Genomic DNA, 23,638 nt, shown 5'->3' on the forward strand with positions numbered 1-23,638 from the left:
CTTAGAAACAGAACGTGTTCTAAATAAGAATTATCTGCAGACATTTGTTGCTTTCAGCAGTGAATTCGATAAATAAAACGAACTGTTCAAGTACGTTAGCTGTTGAAGACACTTTACCTCTTCTATTAGCATATACTGTGATGATGAGTGTTAATGGAAGTGAGTGTGACAGCGATCCTCTTGATTCAGAGTTCTCTCTTTGGCTTCTCGCTGTCATGTCTGTGGCCATGTTTGATAGCTGTCTGCTAGAAATGAGGTAAATCAACTGAATTTTTCATAAGTGTAAAACTACTAATTGATTGCTGAAGTTGAAGAGCTAGTAGAGTATCAGGAATTCTTTCTCAGAATAGGCCTGATTTGTCTTAGTTCTGTGGGCTGATGTTTTAATTATTGGAATTTATTCTTTTTTTCTCTGAAATGTGATTGCTCATTAATAGATTGACTGAAGACAAAAAGTATTCATTTACACATCAAAAGAGAAAAATGCTATGCAAAGCATAATTTGAAATATCTTACTTTGTCTTTTAAGGGCTAGAAGGCTGGGAAAAAAGACTAGTAATTTCTGACAGGGCTCATATAGGTAAGTTCCCAATTTCATATTTCTCTCTGAACTTTTCATGGCAGTAAAGAGTGACTGTTTTTAGCCATTTCTCTACATTTATAGTGAAATTTCTTTGGGTTACATCTCTGTATGCTAAACATTATAACGGCTTTGGTTTATTGAAGACACTAAAAAAGAACTTGTGTGTCATATGGGCACCCCCTCCTAGGTTTGTATTGTGAAGTGACTCTTCAGTCCCGATTTGTGATCATAGCCTGGAAAGGGGGTTCGCTTTTGAAGCTGGAAATGAGATATGAGAAGCAGTCAAAATGTGCTTCTGGAGCTGATTCACTGAAGGACTCATTTCCTCCTTCCATGTAAAAGCAGTTTTACTTTCATTTCATTAAATATATCAACTTCGTTTGGGAAACCACGGGACTGGATGTGACTTCCAAAGTAATGAGCTCCATACCAACTAAAATGCCATTTACTACGGAAAAGAGATTTTATCTGTTGGGATCAAGACAGTGGCATTTCTTCTCTCAGGGAGGTCATGAATCAAGCTTTAATTCAGGTTTGTTCCAGAAGGCTCTAAACTTCAGTTTAGAGCCTGGAAAAAAAATGTTGATAATCCAAACCACCAAGACGGAGCTTCAGTGCTGGAGGCTTTTTCTCCTAGCCTGTCTTCACTACATAAATTCCTGCTGTAAAATAGATTTAGTGACATAATAGTTACGTAACTGCATGAATTAGGAAATAGAGTTATTGATGCTGTGGTAGTTTTCTTCTGAAGATGGGAGCTTCTGAAGTGTTTATCAGACAAAAGCTTATGACATGGGGAAGAAAAAGGATTTTTTAAAAACTTATCTGGAGAACAAATAGCTCAGTGAGTGAATGTGTTATTTCAGATTAAATACCCCTTTATTTTGGTGTAATTCCTCTTCACTTGAGATAGTTGAGTAACAGTTCCTAAATCTCTAAAATTCTTTTTGATAGCGGAATCACTGTATGTGAATTCTTTGGGGTGGTTAGGTTAGAAGAACTGTTCTGTGGTGATTACATTACAATGGCAGCACCATGAAATTTTCGTGGGTAGACAAGTCCTGAGCAAAAAGAACTAGTTTTGACTGATCATTCAGCCTTTTATCTTAATGGAGTTGCAGATGCTTCTGCTTAGAAAATTTTGAAGGGCAGTCTTGAGATCTGTTTGTATTATAAATGTCTTCTCAGAAATGAATGTTGGCAGTCTGTGAGCAATTAGTCTGTAACAAAAGATCAACTTAAAATATGCTCAAGCTGGTGATCTAATCCTTTAAATTATGGGAATGCATGAAAAGAAACATTCAAGTAAATTTGGTGAGGAAAGCAAGGCAAATCACTTCTGTTCTAGAGAAGCTGAAGCTCTTACTGAACGAAAAAGTACTTTGCAAGATTTCTATCCTACCTGTGTAGGAGTAGATTAATTCTTTAATTTTGAGGATATAGTGCTTAAGAAAAATGAGCTGGCATCAGTTAAACTGGAACAGAGTTTGACTCCGTTCAAATTTGTCATGAACTTTTTCAAATTTATTTTTTATTTCTACAGTGGACAGAGAATTAATGGAAGGTGTATTTTGCATAATCCTTACCTGTCATTAATGATGTGTAATACTTGAAAAAATAAAAAAAACAGGGCTTGTAAAGTTGACTTCTGTTATCTTTGAGAAACAGTTGCACTGGTTTTCATGACCAGTGTTCATGAGATCTTTACCAAATTATTATTATTTCCAAAAACTTTTGAATTTGTACTGTAAAGTGATATAAGAAATCTTTAGAATGAATGAGTACTCTTACTTAAAGTTCCCACCATAAATTTCAGCAGGATGTCATCTTTGCATAACCTGTTGTCCTGGATTTCTTTTACCTGCATGTTTTCTTTTCTGTCTGTTTGCTCTATTGAGTCACTGGAAGCTTGAAATGTTTTAGCTTTTCTACGGGAGATGTGTTAAGCAGCTTGCAAGTCTACTAAATAAACACAGAGTCTCTGAATAACTGCAGAACTCAGGGTGGGGAGGTGGGCGAGAAGTAGTTTGTAAAAGAGGAGGAAAAAACTCCGGTCATTTTATTTCCCTCTCATCAGTCTGTGTATATATTTTTTTCCACATTGATGAACACGACTAAAATTGGTTTGAACAGAGCATTACTGATATGGTTGTTTGTTTCATGCAAAATTTATACTTACAGAAGTTATTTTTATTTTTTAGTATTTGATTTCCACCAAGCTGCTGATGGCATCCAAGAACAACAAAGACAAGAACAAGCAGGAAAGAAGTAGGTACTTTAATGGATGGCTTAGTACAAAGAGGAATTGATGTATTGGATTTTCATTACTGATTGTCATCAAATTTAAAATGTTTCCTTGTAAGTCTGTAATGTGGAGTGTTCTGGAATTGCTTTCTCTTTTGTCCTGCAGTGGCTAGTAAAACGTTACATTCCTAATGAAAGAGTTTCATCTAGATATTTTGCCCTCTGGAAAAGTTCCTGGTTCCCAGTTTGCCTCATAAAAAGGGGTTCTTGCTCCTTAGCATTTTCATTGATTACAGGAAATATGTTGCTGCAAATCTACATTTAAAAGTACTGTTTTATTGTCTCCAAGTAACTAAAAGGTCTGATAGCACTAATTCAGTTTCTCAGGGTGCTTCAGTTTTAGAATTACATGTTCATATTTCCTAGGTTGTGTTGCTACTGACTTCCTGAGGATTTTGAAAGTTTTAAAAACTAGATGCAATGTTTCTTACACTATTTCTAAGTAGCTCCCTTCTTGGGGACAGGGAAGGGGCTGGCAGCATTCAGTGTGAAGAGTCTACAGCTGGCAAGTAATGTAGGACTTCCAAGGTACCAGTAAATTTAATCTCTCTACATGGATGAGAAGCAATTTAGTCTTCCTTACTGAGACCCATAAAGCGTTATCATCCTTGACAGTAACCTTTCAAAGTGTCTGATTTGGGCATATCTTGCTTCACACAGGCTGCTATTGCACGTTAACTCGTCAATTGTTCTTTAGGTTGGGTCATTTTCACACTTGACTGGGCTGTACCAGCAGTCTTGTTAGCTGTTCTCTCAGGAATTAAAAAGCAAACAGAGTATGTGTGTATATATATTTTTTATGAGACTGTATTTTCATATCAGCTATTCTAGAGCAATGACTGTGGAGTGTAAGCTAAAACTGCTACATGGTAATATCTGTGATTTAAAAATACCAAGAGTCACTGAGCTACTTGTGAGATGGAGCTATTTTACTAATCAACATTGAAGATTACAAGAGAAAGCACAGTAACGAACACCTTCATGAATTAATTTATTTAAAAGAACTTTGGCCTCTAAAAAAGTTACATTTAAAGCTAAGAAATTTAAGTCACTCTTAGAAGTGCTGTGTCTGTTCTTCCCTTTAGCCTTATTATGTTCTTGAAGTTCTGCGTTGATCATACAGTTCCCAAACTTATTAAATCTTCTGATGGATAAAAGCATTAGGCCATCTACTTCCTCCAAAATATTAATGCTAAACGACTGGAGTGGGGGAAGTATTTTACAGATTGGTTGAGCACAGGATCTCAGAAACTGATCATTGGAAGGCTTCTGCTTGTGGGAGGAAGAAATCTGGAAGAGCTGGCTAGTATGTCTAACTGTAGATTTGACTGTATAGCATGTTTTGTATTAAACTTTTGTGTCTTAACACTTCAGAGTTGAGTACTATAAATATTAAGTTCAATTTTTATCTGAATATTTCTGTCCATTTTCAGTAGTTTCCCTTCCAGAAAGGTTGTAGAAAAGGTAATCTAATAGAGAAGTAGATATGCTTACGCAGTTTTTTAATGTCAGTAAATACAGTCTTCTGAAAGCATAACTCCTTTATGAATTGATCTGTCTTAATAAATAGAAACCAGCTCTTTTTTAAAAAATTATTTGAGAGGGATATGAATTGAGGTGGAGGCTAGAGCCAATTATTTAAGGCCACAATCTCCTGATGTATTTAAACAATACTGTTAGGCAAAGTTAATTGGAATGTCTTTCATATTGGACTGCAGACAAACATATCACACCCTGAGATCGATCTAATCAGAACATTTGTTGGTTTGCTTTTTCCAAGGTTATTCTTTTGAATCTAGTTCAAGCTTGTAATGGTCTAGCTAAAAAGAATTAAGTACTGATCACGACTGTATTTCAGTTTAGTTGCGTATCAGTTGCTACCTGCTACCTTTTAATATAGAGTTTAGACATGACCTTGGGATTAGCTTGTACCTTATGGAGTAGAATGGAGTCTTTCTTGAATTATGTTACGACCTTCAAGGCAGTTTAAAGGAATCAAATTTGATGTTCTTGCTGTTCCAGTATCAGCTGGAAAGATCCATATAATATTAAACAGTAAAAATCAGATTTCTTTTTTCAGTATTGACTTTATTCTTTATAATGATGCATGGCAAAGATTCTGCAGTCTTTCAGATTGTCACTTAATTGATATGGGACTGTTGCTCATATTTAGCTGGCCAGCTTAAAAATTAGTAGGTAAGGAGGGGTAAGAACAGTAATTCAGTATTCATAATCAGCAACAGTTGGAAATGTTTCTCAGTCATTTTGTGTGTATGTACATCATATTTGTATGTGCAGCATTTTGAGCACCAATGTCACTCTTAGATGTTTGGCAGTATTTGTTTTCCAGGCTTCAACTGAGACTTTCAGAATTAAATGAAGTATTTCTCACAAAGATTTGAAAACAATACTGTTCATATTTTTCTTTAGCTCTTCTTAAAATAAGCATCTTGGAAGGAGTATGGTTACTTTCAGTTCATAGCGTTTCAGGATATTGTTCTAGAATTTGCTTCCTTGGATAGAAAAATTGGGATTTATATACAAATAGATAAATAAAATTGATTGAAATACAAGAAGTTACTGGTCTGAAAACAAAAGTATGTAGAATGTGAATATCTTCATGCCTGTGAGCAGTGATGTTCAGAAACTGTTAACTGCTAAAAGTATCTGGTGTTTTTAGACATTTAAAACAAGGTTCTCAATAACCACATTTCATTTTATGCTAGGGGGGTATTAACTTTAAAGAAAAAAAAAAAAACAGTTTTATATCAATTGTAATTTCTCTTATTACCTTTTAAAGTTTGGGAACTACCAAAAAAGGAATTGGTCCAGTATATTCTTCAAAAGCAGCTCGAAGCGGACTCAGAATGTGTGATCTTGTATCTGATTTTGATGAATTTTCTGAGAGGTAACTTTTGTATTTTAATGCATGTTTCAAGCATAATTTTTAATTTGTGGGTGTGCCCTTGTGTAAACAATTACAGCAGTTTGATGTTTGTTTATAACCTGTTCTGCTCAAAAATGATTTAATTTAACAAAATAATTGTGGATGTTCAGTCTGTGCATTACAGGGTCGGTGGAGGTGAGAGAAGAAAAACAAACGAAACAAACCTGACTTTTGTCTTCCAGATTCAAAGTGTTAGCCAATCAGTACAAAGCGATATATCCCACCTTAGAGATAGATATTGAAGGAGAATTGAAAAAACTCAAGGTAAGCCTGTTTCTGTCTGTTAAGTGATGTAGTCACCGTGTGCAGTTCCTGATACATAAATCTTGAGGCGACTGACTCTCATACTTCTGTGATGAGTTAAAATACCTATCCTATGACATTGATATTTATCCATTTAAAAAACCTTCTAACAATACCTTTAAAAAAGCACCTTTGACACCCTGCTTTATGCAGCATTTAAAAACTCGGTTTCAAGGGAACTATTGTAAACTTTAAGAAGAGGACTTGTTTTGAGAGAATTATTATTTGACTTTCGCTTTCTCAGACACACTGGCTAGAAAAAAACAAGCATCAAGGTTGTGGTTGGGGAAGGCAGAACATTGTTGGAACATTATGAACTGAAGTAATAAAGCCTTGGGGGGAAAAAAAAAGACTTTTTTCATTGTTGTTAGTCTGTAGGTTGATAGCAGCAGAAGTAATGAAGCCTGATTATCAGCAAACAACTCTCGTGGTTAAATATGAAGTCTGATTTGATTCTCCCTGTATTCACCTGAGACACTTGTGAGATTTCTCAATTGTGTTGATTCTCTTATGTCTGCTAGTACAATTTCAGCATGCAATGTTCTTTGTCTTATTTTTTTCTCAGCATTTTAAGAGTTTAATTTTCTGAGATTTTCTTACCCCTTAGAGAATGTCAACCAAATTTGACATGAGTTAAAAATAGTGAGGTATTTGTGGAACAGAGGAGGGCATGCACAGTTACATATGTTTAATTCTTACAGAAAATCAGGCTGAAGAAATCATCCTTCTCCTATCTTTAGTTTAGAATCGAGTATGTGGGAGCTCTTAGAACTTCAGCTTTGTTCACTTTAAATTATATCTGTTGAATTGAAGTACTTACATCAATATGTAGGAGTAAAAATCAGTTTCATTTGTACATGTTACAATGGTTTGTAGTTTACATAATGCACATTAGGTATATGGAATACATAAAATGCAGTGGTAGGATGGAAAAATAGGTAATTGTAGCTTGAGGAAAATTACTTGCGTGTAATACAGCATGGGGTTATTCTCAAGCTTGAATATTTCTAAGTATTTAAAATTCTTAAAGAAATTGGATTTTTTCTTGTTTTTTTTTTTTTTTTTAATTCAATAGACTGTATGTTCTGCATATGTAAAGCTTGAGTATAATATTCTTCCTTCCCTTGTTCACATATTATAGCGTATTTTTTTAGCATTTATTTTACATCTTTGCTTTGCTTTTCCTTTTCAAAAGGAAGTAAGAGTATAAATGTAAGCACTTCCACTCTGATTGTCTTCTATTATAATGAAATTATAGTATGCACTACTCTTATTCTTTAGGCCTACATGGAAAAAATAAAACCAATGGTAAAGGATGGTGTTTATTTCATGTATGAGGCTTTACATGGACCACCAAAGAAGATCTTAGTAGAAGGTGCAAATGCAGCGCTACTGGACATAGATTTTGGTAGGTATAACCCTTCCAAGATGCAGGTTGCTATACATTTGTTATTGCTATATATTTTATATATGTTCAATATGAACTCTTCTGTGCATACCTGTTCTTGTGGAACAAATGTTTTGTATACCACAAGAACTCTACTCTGTGATTACCAAACAATCAATGGAAAAAAAATGTTTTTACATAAATACTTTCAAGGAGTTCAGGAGTCTCCCAAGATCATTTCTTGATTGTTTCTCACTCAAAGTGACAGTAAGGATTGGGTGATTAAATTATTTTTTTGAAAGAGATTGTAACTGGTACTTCAGTGTAATGTATATTTTATGCGAAATAGCTCACATGCCTATAAATCTTGGGAAAACACTTAGAAGGAAAATGGAGGTCTCCATAATAGAGAGACAAAGCATGTATGCAAAATACTTACAGTACAACTCTTCGAAAGTCAGTGTTTTCAACTCCATGTAACAATGTTTCACTGTTCCACAATGCAAGGAAAGACACTGAGAATCTGGATTGTTAAGCGCAGGAAAAGCAGATCATGTCTGAAAATCATCAAGTGTGTCTGTAATATTGACAGAGTTATCTGGATTTTATCCTGCCTGTGCTTTGAGAAGCAGATTGACACAGGAATCTCTGTTCTCTCAGACGGATATTTCCAGTTGGTTGGGCACCTAGGTTGACAACAGTCAAGTCTCAGTCAAAAGATTTGATGATACCAAATTTGATTATTGATTGTTCTGGATGAGGCTATTTTTTGTGCCTCGTTGCACAGAAGTTTTAATACCAACACAAATGTTATAACTGTGCATGTCTGTAAGTGCTGAAGATGGTAAATCCATAGTCTTGCATTTCTGCCACTTTTCTGAAGCCTGTGATGATGCTTGCACGTGTCTCTGTGACTGTGTCTGATTTTCTGTATTTTAAACACTGGGTGAGGATAAACTACTGTCAATTTACCAATCTGGGAGCTGAAAATGAGCAAGAACTACCTAATTGACTCCAGCTGTGACATCCACTAGCTGTAGAATCTGGCAGTAAAGAGTAATTCAGCTACTCTGACATAGAGAAATACAGACTTAATTAGTGCTTGTGAACTGCTATTGCGAACATAACGTTACACACGTAAACCAGTGTTTCTCTACAGAGATTTGAATTGAGAAAAAAACAAACAAACAAACAAAAAAAAAAACAAAAAAAAAACCCACCAACCCAAAATTAGATATACCTGATGGTAGGTACGTAGTTTGTAAAACTTTACTGAGCAGTTTCTAATTGCTTCTATTTTTTTGTACTGTTGTATTGCTTTTGTCTTGATTGTTCTTTTCCCATCTCTGATACTTATTCTGGGAAAAAAAAAAAAAAAGGAAAAAAAGCCATCTGCAGCATGAGGTAGAAAGCTGATCTTTTATAGGAAGTTTAACTCTTTTAGCAATATTTTGTTTTCCAGGCTGAAGGCTGAATACTTAACCAGAGACAAACTAATCACCAGCCAACTAGATTATATTCTAGAAGTTGGCTTGCTTCTTTTTTTAATTAATTCCTTGATTTTTTTATTTCAATTGTGGCAATCATTTTTTTCCAATTGATTTTTTTTTTTTAAGCAACTCTTTTTTGAATTCTACTCCTCCTTGTGATTTCTTAGCGTTATATTATGTTGACCAGATCGTAGAGCATGTTATTTTTCCTCCAGAAATATAAAATGATAAACCTGCATTTTCTGATCTTTTTATATCATTTTCATATTGATCTCTTCTCAAATTTTCACACTGTTTTAATGGTGAATCTATTTTATATAACATGAGGCATGATTTCCTGGAATCTTACTCCAATTTTTGACTTGTATGATCATTCAGAATTGTTAGATTCTGCTTTTGTACCAGTTGGAATCACAGATCTTCAGATCATAGAATCACAGAATGGCCTGGGTTGAAAAGGACCGCAATGATCATCTAGTTTTAACCTCCAGCTGTGTGCAGGGTCACCAACCGCCAAACCAGGCTGCCCAGAGCCACATCCAGCCTGGCCTTGAATGCCTCCAGATGTTTAAGTACTTTGAATTCTGAAGAAGTAATGACAAAAAAGGTTACTAAAGTAGTAATTCTATTTCTGCTGTTTTAATAAGGAAGGATCAAGCAGTGTACATAGCATCTAAGAGCTTATTAAATCTGACTGCAGAATACACATAGTATATGGTGTTGGCTTTTGTTTTCCTATTTTTCATGTATTGTAATATCTAGGTAATTGCAATATACCAGTGATCATTACCAGGTTTGACATGTAAAATCTGTTCTAAAAACAAACAAACAAACAAAAACAAAACGGTGTTTATGTGATTTTTAAACTCATTTCTTTTTTTTAATAGGCACATATCCGTTTGTGACTTCATCAAACTGCACAGTTGGTGGAGTTTGCACAGGTCTGGGCATGCCACCACAGAATGTTGGGGAAGTGTATGGAGTTGTGAAAGCGTATACAACTAGAGTTGGAATTGGTGCCTTTCCTACAGAACAAGATAATGTAAGCATTATTTTCCTTTGGCTTGACATGTTACTGAGTTAAATATTGTGTCTGTCTTACATTAAATCAGTATTGCTTCTAAAAAAGACAACTGTGTTTAGATACCTCATTCTTCCAATTCTGTTATTTATGTGTTTGTTCTTACTCACTGTGTCATAATGACTGGAGTTCCTATGTTTGTTGTCACCAGTAAGTTAAGTGAGTTCCATGTTACTGTTTCTGGTATAAGAATAGCCTTGATTGTAAGAAACTGTAATATAGTTCTGTTCATTTTCAGCAGAAAGTGTTTGGGCAATGAGCTGAGGTTTTTGAGATGATTAACAAAATTTCTTCACGCAGGGGACGGTGAGGCCCTGGCACTGCTGCCCAGAGAAGCTCTGGGTGCCCTATCCCTGAAGACGCTTAAGGCTGGGTTAGATGGGGCTCTGGGCAGCCCCAGCTGGTGGGTGGCAGCCCTGCCCATGGCTGGCGGTTGGAACCAGATGGTTTTTAAGGTCCCTTCCTATCTACGACTTTAAATGATTCTATCATTCTAAACTGTGCTTCCGAGACTGCCAAATCTGATTGACAACTTATTAGATCTTTCCGTGGAATAGAAGGCTAGAGCAGGAGGAATTTTCAAGATACCTGTTCAGATAGCATTCTCTTGAACAGGGAGTAGAATTCTGTATTTCTGTGTTCATTCTCGGCTGACAACTTTGTGGAAAAATGGGGGAAAAGTTTTAAAGTAATTTATGGTATTATAAGATAGTGTTAAAATATATGATGCAGATGTATGCTTCCTGCAGATGAAAAGAGACTCATGTAATAATACTACTGTTTGCTAGGAAATTGGAGAATTGCTGCAAATGCGGGGTAAAGAGTTTGGTGTTACCACTGGTAGAAAGAGAAGATGTGGCTGGCTGGACCTCGTGCAACTCCGATATGCCTACATGATTAATGGCTTTACTGCGTAAGTTGTTTCAACAGCTTTGCTGGCAACTTGATAGAAAAATTGTGATATGCTCTGGATTACTCTAAACCTACCTAAGTACATACTTTACTTACATTGTCCTGTTTTTCTTGTCTCTTGTTCTTTTCACTTAGAATACCATGTTTTGGTTATGCAACCTGGTGTTTACACAGCCAGTATTTTTTTATTTTGATATTTAAGGACAGGCACGCTTGGCACACAACAACAGCAGACAGCAACAGGCATCGTGCTCTGAAACCAAATTAAATGAATGGTCATAAAGTATCTTGGTAGCGTTCTGGCCAATTAAAATTCTACCACTTAAAACTGTAGCCCACTCAAGAATGCTCGTTATTTGAATTTTGCACTTTTCTTCTAGTGCTACATCTAAGTGCACAATCAAAAGGCTGTTTTTGTTGTTGTTTTTTAAGTCGCCAGGAAAATGAATGGAATAGTGTCACAGAGGCTGTTTTTCTGTGGGAAAGAGAATTAATGGCAGTGTGCTCAAAGTGCAGGAATCAGTTTTCTCCTATGTTTTTAAAATGTGTTGAAAGTTGAGAGGAGTTAAAAAACATATTTAAACAGAGTAATGTTCCTTTATAGATTGGCTCTTACCAAATTGGATATCTTGGATGTATTTCCAGAAATCAAAGTTGGTGTTGCATACAAACTAGATGGTGAAGTCATACCTCATTTTCCAGGTAAGGCCACTTGTTCAACAGTTTTAGATATTGTTGAAGTGCAACCTGAAACTTGAATACATTGGACTTTTACTTGTAAAATTTATGACAGGAATTTGTTACTTCAGCACTAAGCCTTCAAGGTCTTCTGAGATACACTCTGCACCATACCTGCACTGCAGTGTTATTTGCCTACCGGAAAGAGCATCTAAAACATCTGAAACTTAAATGCTATTTGCTTTAGTCCTTTCCTTTGAATCAGCCTGCATTTCCTTCAGGCTACATCTGAAACTATTCATCCCCCTCTTCCTGCAGGACAAGACTATTTAGATGTGCAATGAAACAGATGAGGCTACTGTTCCAGCTGAAAAGCCAGATAAAGTCAGATCTTTTGTGCATATTATTTTTTAACAAGTCAGTACCCCTTAACTCACAGAGCAGCCAGGAAATAATCAGGCAGACCTGCACAATGTAAAAGAGGAAGGGAGGAGAGGTGCAAGGAGGAAATAAACAGTTCTGGAGAAAATAAGAGTGTATTTCAGTGCAGGAGCAGCATAGCATGATGGAAACTACTCTGCCCTGGTGAGGCCTCATCTGGAGTACTGCGTCCAGTTCTGGGCTCCCCAGTACAAAAAAGACAAGGATCTCTTGGAAAGAGTCCAGCAGAGGGCCACGAAGATGGTGAAGGGCCTGGAGCATCTCTCCTGTGAGGAAAGGCTGAGTGAACTGGGTCTGTTCAGCCTTGGGAAGAGAAGACTGAGAGGGGACCTGATCCAGGTCTATAAATATCTAAGGTGTGGGGGGCAGAATGGCGAGGCCGGACTCTTTTCAGTGGTGAGTGGAGACAGGACAAGGGGAAATGGCTGGAAACTGCAGCATAGGAAGATGATCTCTGGAGGTCCCTTCCAACCCCTACAATTCTGTGATTCTGTGATTCTGTGAAACTATAGTCCCACTCTGAGGAGGACAGTGGCCAAAAATATATCTGGCTGCTAAAATTTTTTAAATACTATTTGTAAGGTAACACATCCTTTTTGATTTTCTTGTACAGATACTCCAGAGAAAGGAAGAACGTTGTTCAGTAGTAAGGATTGGGCTTTCTGGTTTTCTGATGTTGCGTATACATACATTTTTGATCTAGTTGCTATCTTGGGGTTTGAGGCGGGTCACAGATAATTAAATGCAACTCAGAAAAGATTTTAGGTGGTTTACATATGTAATTATGTATAAAGACATAAGCAGTGATCTATCAGTAGTCCTTGAAATTAGTATGTCTGGGGAAATTTGTAGTTCTGTTCTTCGGTGTGCTTGATGGAGTTCTCATTGATTTGCCCTCTGTTATCTTCAAACAAAAGTGCCAGCTAAAAATATGAGTGCATATTGAGTAACATGATGTGTGATTTATTCAGGAAGTTTAGTGGCCATTTTGTACTAAACCAGGAAATGGTTTTCCCCATGTAAAACTCGAATATTGTTTCCTTGTTATCTTTTCCAAAAAATAAAGGAAACTTTTGTACTTGCAATAGCCTTTGAACATTATGGACAGTGTGCATTGGAATTGAGGACTACTCCATAGGTACTCATCTGTAGCCCTGTCATCTAACCTGAGGATTATTTGTGCTGTCTTATGTTCAGGACAGAAGACATCCTTTGGCAGTTCATCATTAAGGATGACTTAAGTAGATGGCCATGCTTTCCAGAATGAAGATTTAATTCAGTGATTTATATATATATATTGTGTCTCAAATGGGACCAGAATCTTGTTAAGGCTCCTGAAGGCAGACTTTGCTCCCTGCATGTGCCTGTATAACAGGAAGCTGACCTTTGGCCACTGCAGTACAATATGACTCTTTTAACTGATTTAGCTGTTAAGATTTCAGTAGAAACATAGTAGAAGCTGTGATTTTTGCTGCTGGCATATCTTCCAGAATTGTCAGAAGGAGATTGAGTTGATCATCCCTTAAGCTGGAAGATGCTGTCTCTCACAGTACCTCTGTGTTCCCCATCTCTCTCTTTCACTGCTATACTCTTCAATATTTGATTGTGTTTTCTAAACCTATACTGCAGGTTTCTTGTAACATCAAGCCCTAGCTCTTTGTAGGAAAGCAAAAGGTAACTGTCTTCCCCTTTCATTTTACAGGCTCTTAGATATTTCTTAACTTGCTACTTTGATATTTTGAATTCAATCTAGAAAAGTTCTTGTCTTGAAATCTTTCACTAGCAGGATATTTTTCTCTCTGTCCCTTCCCCCCCATCTCATTTTCTTGGAGATGTTGATTCTTCGTGTGAAATGACTGTCTCCAAATTAGAAGCAGGGTACTAACATCTCAGGAAGAAAAAAAAAGACTCTTTATTACGTAGATTCTAGATTTTTCTAGCTGAATCTGAGAATTGTAAGAATCTTTTTTACTTTTCAGGTTAGATTTCTGTGGTCAATTCATCACTTGCTGTTAAGAAAGAACTAATTATGTCTTAGCGATTTACATCTCATCATGTCAGCTTGTAAGTGGCTCCTGGGGTGGATCTGGCCATTGTCTTCCTGCCAATTGTTTGGTTCTGTGAGCTTAGGGAAGAAAGGTAGAAGTCCCTACCAGTTATAGGTTGGTCCAGATTAAAAGCAATGTGAAAACCACTGTCTAGTCCTGCTAATGCTTCCTGTACAAGCTCAGGTACAATTTAATCTCATCACAGATGCAACCTCTTGCTCAGAAGACTTGGAAAACACAGATTCTTAAACATTGGGAGAGTATTTTTAAGAAACTTTTATTTCATGCTTGCTTTTTTTCTTGTGCTCTTGTCTCGAGCGTTTACTGGTGATTGCAGAGCTGGGACCCTGTGTTAGGTGCACCTTTGATCTGATCTATGTGACTGCATGTTCATTTTCCGGAAATGGCTGAAGGATCTTCTACGCTGAGATCCTTTTACACTTATGCCAAGATCCCAAACATCAGCTGTTCTTTCCCAGTTGGAAAGTAATATCACACTGCTCTTTCTCAAAATTCTAGTATCAGACTACCAGCTGTCATTATATCTGTGCTCTCTGTTATCTAATCAGCTGTGCTAATAAGGAATGTTCCAGAAAGCCTGAAAGATGACTGCCCTCAGGGAAAAACTCAGAGAAATCTAGATGGTTACTGTATCTGTTTCTACGCTGAGCTAAGTTAATGGTTCATTTTTACAGCACATCTTTTACCACGCCTGCTGGAGCAACATGAGAGAATCACTAGGAGCACCAAGAAATTTATCCTGTCTTTTTCTTCCTTTCTTTTGGGGAAGTAAGAATTGAACTAAGAGTAATGGAAGAATGTAGGTGCGATTAGACTAATCAGTTCAAAGTGATTTCAGCCTTTTCCTACCCATCTTAGTCAGAGAGGCTTCAAAGTAAAACCAAACTGCTTGTAGACTTTCAAGCTGGCACCTTATTCTGGACCATCTGCAATGCTTGGAGATGGGTGTGTTTTTACACTTCAAATATAGCTATTTTACAATTTACCAGGGCAGCACACAGCAGCTTAATTGTTACTGCTTGTGACGTAAAGAAAAGTGCTTATTCTTGGCTTTTGCGATCAGATATCCTTAGTGTTCTTGCCTGCTTGTCAAGGCTAACTCAATTCCAACACAAAGTGTGCATTTTCTCACTACTGCAAGCTTTGAAGTCAATAGAGCATAGCATGTGTTCTTTGCCCTTACTCAAAAGGGCCTAGTTCATAGAGGCTTAAATAAAGTTAAATAAAGACGTCACTGCTTTTGAGCACTCACATTCACCAGGACAAATTATTGAATAATTTGAGCCTGAGTTTGTTGGCTGCGCACACACTGGGGGAAATTCTGTTTTTTCTTTTGGATACCATGTTGGAAAACTACCTTTCTTCCTATTCTATATCTAAGACCCTTAAGAACTGAACTAAACAAACTACTCTGTTGTAAAGTTTTGGGGCATGAGTATTATGTTCTGTATAAACAGGACATGTTTACTACTATGTTTATTTAATAAAAAGTACACTCTTTTAGAATATGTACACTCTTGTGCCATTTAGAATATGTGCTTTAACTGTACAGTACTCACAAACTGGTGCATAATTGTTGCTTTTACATCAACCAAATTCCTTCTTGAGAGGAGAATTGGGTCTTAATGTTTGTGTAGCAAAAAGAATCAAAACTTTGAGCAAACAGACTTCCTGAAAATTACATTTTCCAGTTTAAAAAAATATATGTGACTGTTAGTACTAGAATTCCAAAACTCTTAATTCTTGATTGTTGCTTAGATTTGCTTTCTCTGCTTATATTAACACAAAGATGTGTTAGCACATTTAGTGCTGGCATTAAGAGAAAATCTCTTCTTATAGGAAAAGAACAAGAAGCTTAAATCTACGTGTTTAGTGACAGGGAATGTACGAACTTTGTGGATGTATCTTGTTTGCTTTTCAGCCAACCATGAAGTCTTAAGTAAAGTAGAGGTAAAGTATGAGACACTCCCAGGATGGGATACAGACATATCAAATGCAAGGACATTCGATGAGTTGCCTGTAAATGCACAGAACTACGTTCGTTTTATAGAAATGGAATTAGGTGTTCCTGGTAAGTAAAGAAGACTTATTTATTTCTCCCAGCTCCATGAAACTCATCTTTCATACACTCTGCCTTAGTGAACATTCACTATATAGAAAATTAAGTTGTAGTTAGCTGGTGATACTTGCAATTACTAATTTTACCACTTTTTATTGATCTGTTTGTCTGTTGGATTGAAAATTTTCAGAAGTTGCAGATGTTACTTAAGTATCCTTTCTTTGGCTTACACTGTAGCTCTCATTCAACTGACATTCTTAGAAGTTAAGCTTAAGTGTTTTCCCAATTGGTTATAATAGGGTCCTGCTGCCATAATGAAGTCAGTGAAACCACTGGTGTACTGAGGTATTAAATATGTGTGGCAGTAGGAGATCCTAAGCTAACAAACCACCTATTACTCTCAAGCTTTCTAATAAAGATGATCTGATTCTGTCCAAAGCTGGGAACAGCAGTGAGGCAAATCTTTGCTTTTCTAACAGTTTCTGTATTTTTTTCTCATGATCTGGAAAACAGATTTATTTGTTACAGGAGCCTGAAGACTCTTCTTGCTTTTCCAAATTACCAGGGTATTCTTACTTCAGAAACAGCAGATGTAAATATAACTTCTTAACCTACTAATAATATTTTTCTTTGTAGCTATAGAGCTAAAGATCTTAAGTACTTAAGATAAGTCTTATCTTAAGCTGCAGTCCAATCTTTCTTTATATTCTTATAATAAAAGTTTACTTTTCTCTCCTGCAGTTAAATGGATTGGAGTAGGGAAGTCCAGGGAATCAATGATCCAGCTGTTTTAAAGATTTCAGATGCATGGAAGAAAGCACACTCCTCAAAAGACTGCTCATTCCTAAATGCATTAGTAGCCCGCAAAGCAAAGATGTTGGAAAGATAGATTTTTTTGCATGGAAAGAAATGCTAGAGTTGATATCCTTAAATCAATTGCTACTCCTGAAAGAGACTTTAACTTGAACCTGTATCTGTTCTTATTCAACTGCAATTTCCAGGACATCTGTTATTTGTTCAAGGTGCCATCAATTTTTTTTTTTTTCCCTAATGTTAGTTCATAATGTAATTCCTGTTTGGAAATCTAAGGTATCATTACTTCATGACTGTTTGTTATCCTCTCTCTGCTTTTGGCGGTGTTACTTCCCTGAAATTTTAGACAGTAAAAATAATGCAGTTTTGCACAGATAGTTTTACATCCTCATTATTTGTATTCCTTATGGCTGCTCTTGTGAGTGATTAAAGAGAGGGATTCTGATTTTGTAATGCTATAAATGCTGTCTAAATTATTGTGTGATCTGTTTTTTTTTTTTTTTTTTTTAAAAAAAAGGTGTGATGCCAAGTTTTTTCTTAGCTGTATAGCACAGAAAACTGAACTCTTTGTAACTCACAGAGGACACTCAAGTGTTTACCGGAAAGTGTGCTCGGGAAGTTAGGAAATTGATATTGTAAAAAGTTCATTTGCAATTATTAAAGAACAGTACTGATTTTTGAGTTAAATGTTTTATAATATTACTTTTTTTATTACTACTTTAAAATCCCTGCACTTATCTACTTCCAAAGCATGTATTTCAGCAAACTGTTTCTCTAATTAAAAAGGGTTATTTTTGGTGAGAATTCTTAACGTTCTGATTCCCTTTTAAACTTTTTGTAATGTAACCAATAGAAGATCTTTGGAGAGCTAACAAAGCACAAACAATTTTGTAATTCTAAATTGAGATGCTTTAGAAATAACATTAAAAATATTCTGTGCATTTGTCTTCGATGTAGGGAAAATAATAAGCATTTGCCTTATGACATAAACATATTTTATCTTACTAGTGTTGGAAAATGTTTCAGAATAATTTTCATTTATAAGCATTGTGATATAACACAAAGAATCTGATTTCTTTTGGCAATAACCCAGGAATTACATGTTCCCATTCCAGATTTCTGAGAGCAACTTGTTTCTGTATGCTGTACAGTGTTACTCACGTGCTTCCTTTTCATTCCAAATAAAACTTATTTTTCCTTCACAAAAGAAAAAAAAAAGGAAGGAAAACTTGTGTCAGGATAGAGCGGGGGTGGTTCAGTAGATTTTGGCTGTGAGACAAATGTAAGAAACCTTTAATATAAAATGAACTCTGTCAGGCCTTCCACATTATGGCTTAGATAACCACGTGCCTGAGGTTGGATAGAAGGAGCATTTCCTGTTAAATCGCTGGCATGTGACAGGGCAGTTAGCAAGGTTTGTATTTTAGTGGTGTAACATGGAAAGAGGAGGTTGACATGGCATACTGAAAAAAGTGGCAAGTATTTCAAGAGGTCTTTGTATCAGCATTACATGTAAAGATTATTCTCCTCAGTAGCAGAAAACAAAACAACTTCATACTTTTTTTTTCTTTCTGACAGGAGGCCCTGTCTTCTAGTTTTATTCTCTTCCTCACAGTTCAGGAGAGAGCCATCCAATTCCTCTCCTAGATAAGGCAAATCAAAAAAATAAAAATATGTGATGAGAGAGAGCAATATAACTGTTATACCTAATTTACAAAGTTTCTTCAAAAGGTGAAAAGCAGGCAAGGAAGTGAATTAGTCCTGAATGTGAAAAATAGGTAATAATTAGGGAGTTCTTGTCTTCTGTGTAGCTGTCACCAAAACTACCAGCCCGGGAATGGAGGCATCCTTGGTTTCAGGAGTAAACCAAGGGAATTTGGTTTACTTGGTTTACTGCTGAAACCAAGGGAATGCTTTGCTTCTGCAAAGAGTAAATAAGGCTTACTATATGCCTTGTGGTAAGCAAAGACCTTCATTTTCAAGACTTTCAATTTTCTCACTGTCCTAACTCCAGTGTACAAACCATCCTTTTGTACAGTTGTGCAATTCATATTCCTAGGTGAAACAAGGTTTCTAAGCACTGTAACTGTAGCCTAAAATGATACGAAGTGTTAGTGCAGTCAAAGAAACAACAATTGCTGTGAATGCAAGAGTGATTTATGCTCCTTTTCCAAGGTTTTTCTTTCATTCTTCCACTCAAGTGTACGCTTGGGAAGCAGAAAACATCCTCTGAGCAAATACTCTATTCCAGGTAGTATATGGTACAGGAACTGTTGTTGGTGTGTGTTTATTTTCACAACCTGGAATGAAGAATTTTTATCTTTAAATTACGGGTGGTTAAACTTAGCTTCTGTAAAGCTTATCAGGTTGTCCCTGAATGCCAGTTTTGCACAAGCAAGATTTGTCAGAGTGAATTCTTGGGTTGACGCACAGCAGCTTTCCTGGTGTCAAAAAATGGTTACAGAATTGTCAGTCTGTCTAATTCGTGATGGTTTTTGTTGTTGTTATTGGGTGTTTTTTGTTTTTTAATTGGTACTTTTCTTACCCCATCTTTCATTTGTATGTATGGAGAAATGGGTCTTTTGGCCACACTGTAATGGGTGTCTTGTCTGCTAGCCTGAATGTTGTGGAAACAGGTGGTGAAAATTAGGGAGATTTTCAAGTGTTTCATGTTTTGCTCTTGAAACTGTACTGCATTCCACTGCAGAAGCAAGGAGGAGAACAGCTTAACACTGTACTAACAGCAGTGTGCCTGTATGCTGCCAAGTAAAGTAGCTTTTGAAGGCTCTTCCAGTTTCTTCTGGAGCCAAAATTACCATTCATGAAGTCAAGAGCTGCTTTAGCCTCAAAACAGATTGCCACAGTCATTGGCAAAAAGCTTTCAGTTGTCTGTCATAAGCTACATTATAAGCTGTTAAAAAAAAAAAAAAAAAAAAGACAAAACCACTGTACTTCTTGTACTTCAGACTTTTTTCAATAACAAGTATACGTTTCTCAGGCCCTTCCTATACACTGCTTTCCTCTTTAAAGTCTCTTCTGTTGCTAGTTTGTGAGGAGATAGGCTGGCTGCATAGGATAGTAGTTGAAATTGATTCTCTACCAAATGCCCCTCCCTGCTAATGGGATGTGTTCAGGAGAGACACAGATACCTGGTAGACCTGACTAGGCTGATGACAGGTAAGGTATTCTGATCTCATGCCATTCTTGCCTATGCTGAAATATTGATGAGGTTGATAGTCCTGGGCCTGTGCTGTACTGCAGAGTATAACAGCTCTTATGTCCCTGCTTTTTGGTGAGCCTGCTTTATTAACTTAATAGGAGAGGAAGCAAGGGACGCTTATGCTTAGCCTTTCCATTTGTATTACACATGTAATTGGGTTTTGGCATGCAGCTAATGGACAAACCCTTCAGATAAAGAGATGGACAGATATGGTGATGTAATGCATGACAGCTGCTTTGTCTGTCATCATCCTGGAAATGATAACTTCATAACTTCCCTTTTTCTATCATAGCAGACTCTTTTATAACAGTATCTTTCAAAATATAAATTATCTTGCATCTTTAAATATCTTGCAATAAGTTCACGTTCAAAGGTTTTTCATGCGATTTTAAAAATATTGAGTTAAATCCTAATCCTCTTCCCTGCCACTTAAGAACTCTTACATTTATTTAATAAATACAATTTGTTTGCATGTGCTACTCTATTAATTTCTTCAGTGCTGAATCAATTTGCTCCTAAATCTGGGTGCGTATTCTTTATCTCTTTCTATATACATTGCTGTCACTATCTGTAGTGCATTCGGCTAACCTTTTTAGATAAGTCTGCACATGTATCAGTAAGTTGCCTTGTTCTCATCTGTTGGCTCCCTTCTGTCTGTTATAGAGGGAACTGAGATACCTGAGTGTTGATAGTGGAGACAGAATGGCTTTGGAGGGCCAGCGGAGCTCACTTTGGGGGGGAGGGATGAAAAAAAAAGTGAGGCACTGTTCACTCTTCTTTTTCAATGCAATTTAAGCTGGCTAACACTTGCAGCAGAGTGAACCTCCCTGGTTCATCTTTCAAGCCTCTCTTGCCAAGAAGTAGTGTGTGCAGTACAGCATGGGTTGTTTTGAGATGAGGCAAGTCAAATGCTGCTTCGTAGGAAGTTTGGTTGTACCAGTCAGTCATGGGCTTTCTCACTGTTTTTTGAAAATGAATGTAATTCCTGAGAGCTGAATTGTCAAAGTCAGGTTGAAATGGAGTTTTGGCTTTATAGTTTACTGGAGCTGGTTGCAGTCTACTGAAAGGCCTAGGCAAAAAGAATGAATCTTCCTGTAATCTCATGCTGACATACGGTATGTAAATACTATGATCCACCCAAAATGTAGCCAGCAGTATAAATGTACTTTCTAATCTTCAGCTGAAATGAGCACCACCTGGTATGATGCACTGTAATCTAATAGATGCTAACAGCATGTGTGGTAAGACCTTAATAATTCAGTATTGTTCTGGTGGCTCCATCTGACTTGTAATCAGCATGATAAGAGTTCTGCATCTTGCAGCTGAGCAGCTAACTGGATTAGTTTAATATTATTGGGATTTTTAAAGCCTTGATTTCTCAACTGAAATAGCATGTAGCATATTGAATAAAATGTAGACAAGTTTTGTAGTTGATGTGCTATTAAACAAATTTTCTTGGAGGATTCTGTGCTTTCCACCTTCCCCCAGCAATTTTTGTCCTGGATTCTTGGTTACTTAATACATTCAGGACATGCATCAATTCTCTTATGGCCAAAAGCCTTTGGATTTCATTTTGGTTTACTCTACCTGGATTCTCTTTTCGGCCAGAGTCATAAAAAGTCATTAGGAGTTGTTGTGATGTTGCTCATAGGCACAAGTAGGAAAGGTATTTTCCAAAGTTCCTGTAGGTTTACTTGGACAAGTAAGCTTACCCTGGAGCTCCTCTGAGCACGTGTGTCTGGTGGACCCGTCCCACTTGCCCAGGATACAATCCACGGACATCCTTTCCAGGGCGAACAACCAAGCTGATAAGCAAACAAGACAGTGATGGTATCAGCAGCAGGCAGAGAGCAGGATCCCAGATTCCATTTGTTCTGTGGAAAAGCAGGGTTTGTTTCACTACTGAGCTTACTAGCAAATAAGGGAATGTGGCTTTTTTGGTCCTTTTTTAAGTCCGAGTTTGTGTTGATGCACCTTTTTTTTAATTAAAAAAAAAAAAGAAAGAAAAAAGAAAAAAAGCTGGGCAGTCTTCTTTACCAAAAATACCCTTGTGAAATAGTAGTGTCAAGCAGTTTTATTATATAACTAACGATAGCCTGGTCTGTGTGCACAAGGTGTGCTGCGTTGGTCAGGAGCCTTACCCTGGTGGCAGGATTGGTGCAGGATCAACAAACTCCCTTAGTTTGATTGCAGAGTACAACATGACAAATTCCTATGAGCAATGATGTAAAAAGTTATTTTTGTTTTATAAGAGTCTACCGATAGACCTAAAAGAACTTGCTTATGTGGCTGAATGTATTAATCTCTGTTTTGGTACCCAAACCCTCTGTGAAATAGCATATCTGTTAGGAATCCCCCAGGAAATGGCTACAGGAAGAACTGGAATATACATGTAAAAGTAAAGGTTCTATGAAATGCTGCATCTTTGCAGAGGTATGGGTGTGTATAGGATGAGCTGCATGATATTAGTAGCAAGTCTCAAAGCAGAAATAAAGGCAGAAAGTCGTTAGCTTACTCAGGCAGTGTTTTATAATTCAGGCCAGCAGAGCTTTTCTGTGACTCAAAGCAGAATTTCGTTGGAGACTGCTTCATTATATCAGTGAGTCTGACAGTCTACTTATTTGTCACAATTAAGTCGTAATTTATTTTACCTCCTGAGGAATGAAATTTGGCTGTTACGTATAAAATAGTGACTCGCCAGTTTTTGGAAAACAGTAGATGTTTTCTGTGCTTTGTTGCCCATCAGAGTCAGTGAATTGTTTTGGCCTCTCCATGGCAACTACTTCACTGAAGTGTGAATAAATGTTGCAGCCTGAGCAGTTTGATCAGAGTTAAGATCAGTTCTCAGTCGCAGACTATTGTTTTGGATGGCATTGTGGCATGGCTGTCTTAGAAACTCCTTGAATACACCCATAGTTTGATTTTTGTCTAAAAACTAAGAACAGCACGTCTTCCACTTAGCTGTACAGCACTATGTAAAATCCTCTGATCCAATTCAGTCTACAAAAGAATGTATTTTCATGCTTTAGATAATTTCAGTCAATCTTGGAAAATGTAGCTATACAACATACAAAAGTGACAACTCCAACACTCACACACAATATGAGCTGTTGAGAATCACTGTTATATTTACTAACATTTCCATATCCCTGTCAGCCAGTTCTGCACAACTGTTGTCCTCATCATAGTCAGCAGCACCAACAGAGATTCCTCTCTTTTCCCTGGCTCCTCCCCGTGGGTAAATCTTTGCTGGTTTTACCCTTAGTGTGACTTTAGCAGTCCACCCTGGATACAGCAAGGAGTATTTTCAATATCTGCCATGTGCATGCCTAGTTTGCAGCTTTCTCTTGT

At 36.8% G+C, this 23,638-nt stretch overlaps 1 protein-coding gene across 1 annotated transcript in view; it reads left to right on the top strand.

Moving 5' to 3' along the window:
- Positions 1–17,048, top strand: part of ADSS2 (adenylosuccinate synthase 2) — a gene marked incomplete at both ends in the record, with an annotated part of 31,194 nt that extends 14,146 nt beyond the window's left edge. The window contains 10 exons of the mRNA XM_079549909.1: positions 530–580; positions 2,785–2,851; positions 5,688–5,795; positions 6,017–6,098; positions 7,419–7,545; positions 9,902–10,056; positions 10,884–11,008; positions 11,612–11,709; positions 16,117–16,266; positions 16,996–17,048. Of these exons, the coding sequence (XP_079406035.1) occupies positions 530–580; positions 2,785–2,851; positions 5,688–5,795; positions 6,017–6,098; positions 7,419–7,545; positions 9,902–10,056; positions 10,884–11,008; positions 11,612–11,709; positions 16,117–16,266; positions 16,996–17,048 (1,016 nt within the window). The remainder of the gene's footprint in view (positions 1–529; positions 581–2,784; positions 2,852–5,687; positions 5,796–6,016; positions 6,099–7,418; positions 7,546–9,901; positions 10,057–10,883; positions 11,009–11,611; positions 11,710–16,116; positions 16,267–16,995) is intronic.
- Positions 17,049–23,638: the final 6,590 nt, after the last annotated feature.

This window comes from Tetrao urogallus, assembly GCF_951394365.1.
Source record: "Tetrao urogallus genome assembly, chromosome: 2".
Taxonomy (NCBI): domain Eukaryota; kingdom Metazoa; phylum Chordata; class Aves; order Galliformes; family Phasianidae; genus Tetrao; species Tetrao urogallus.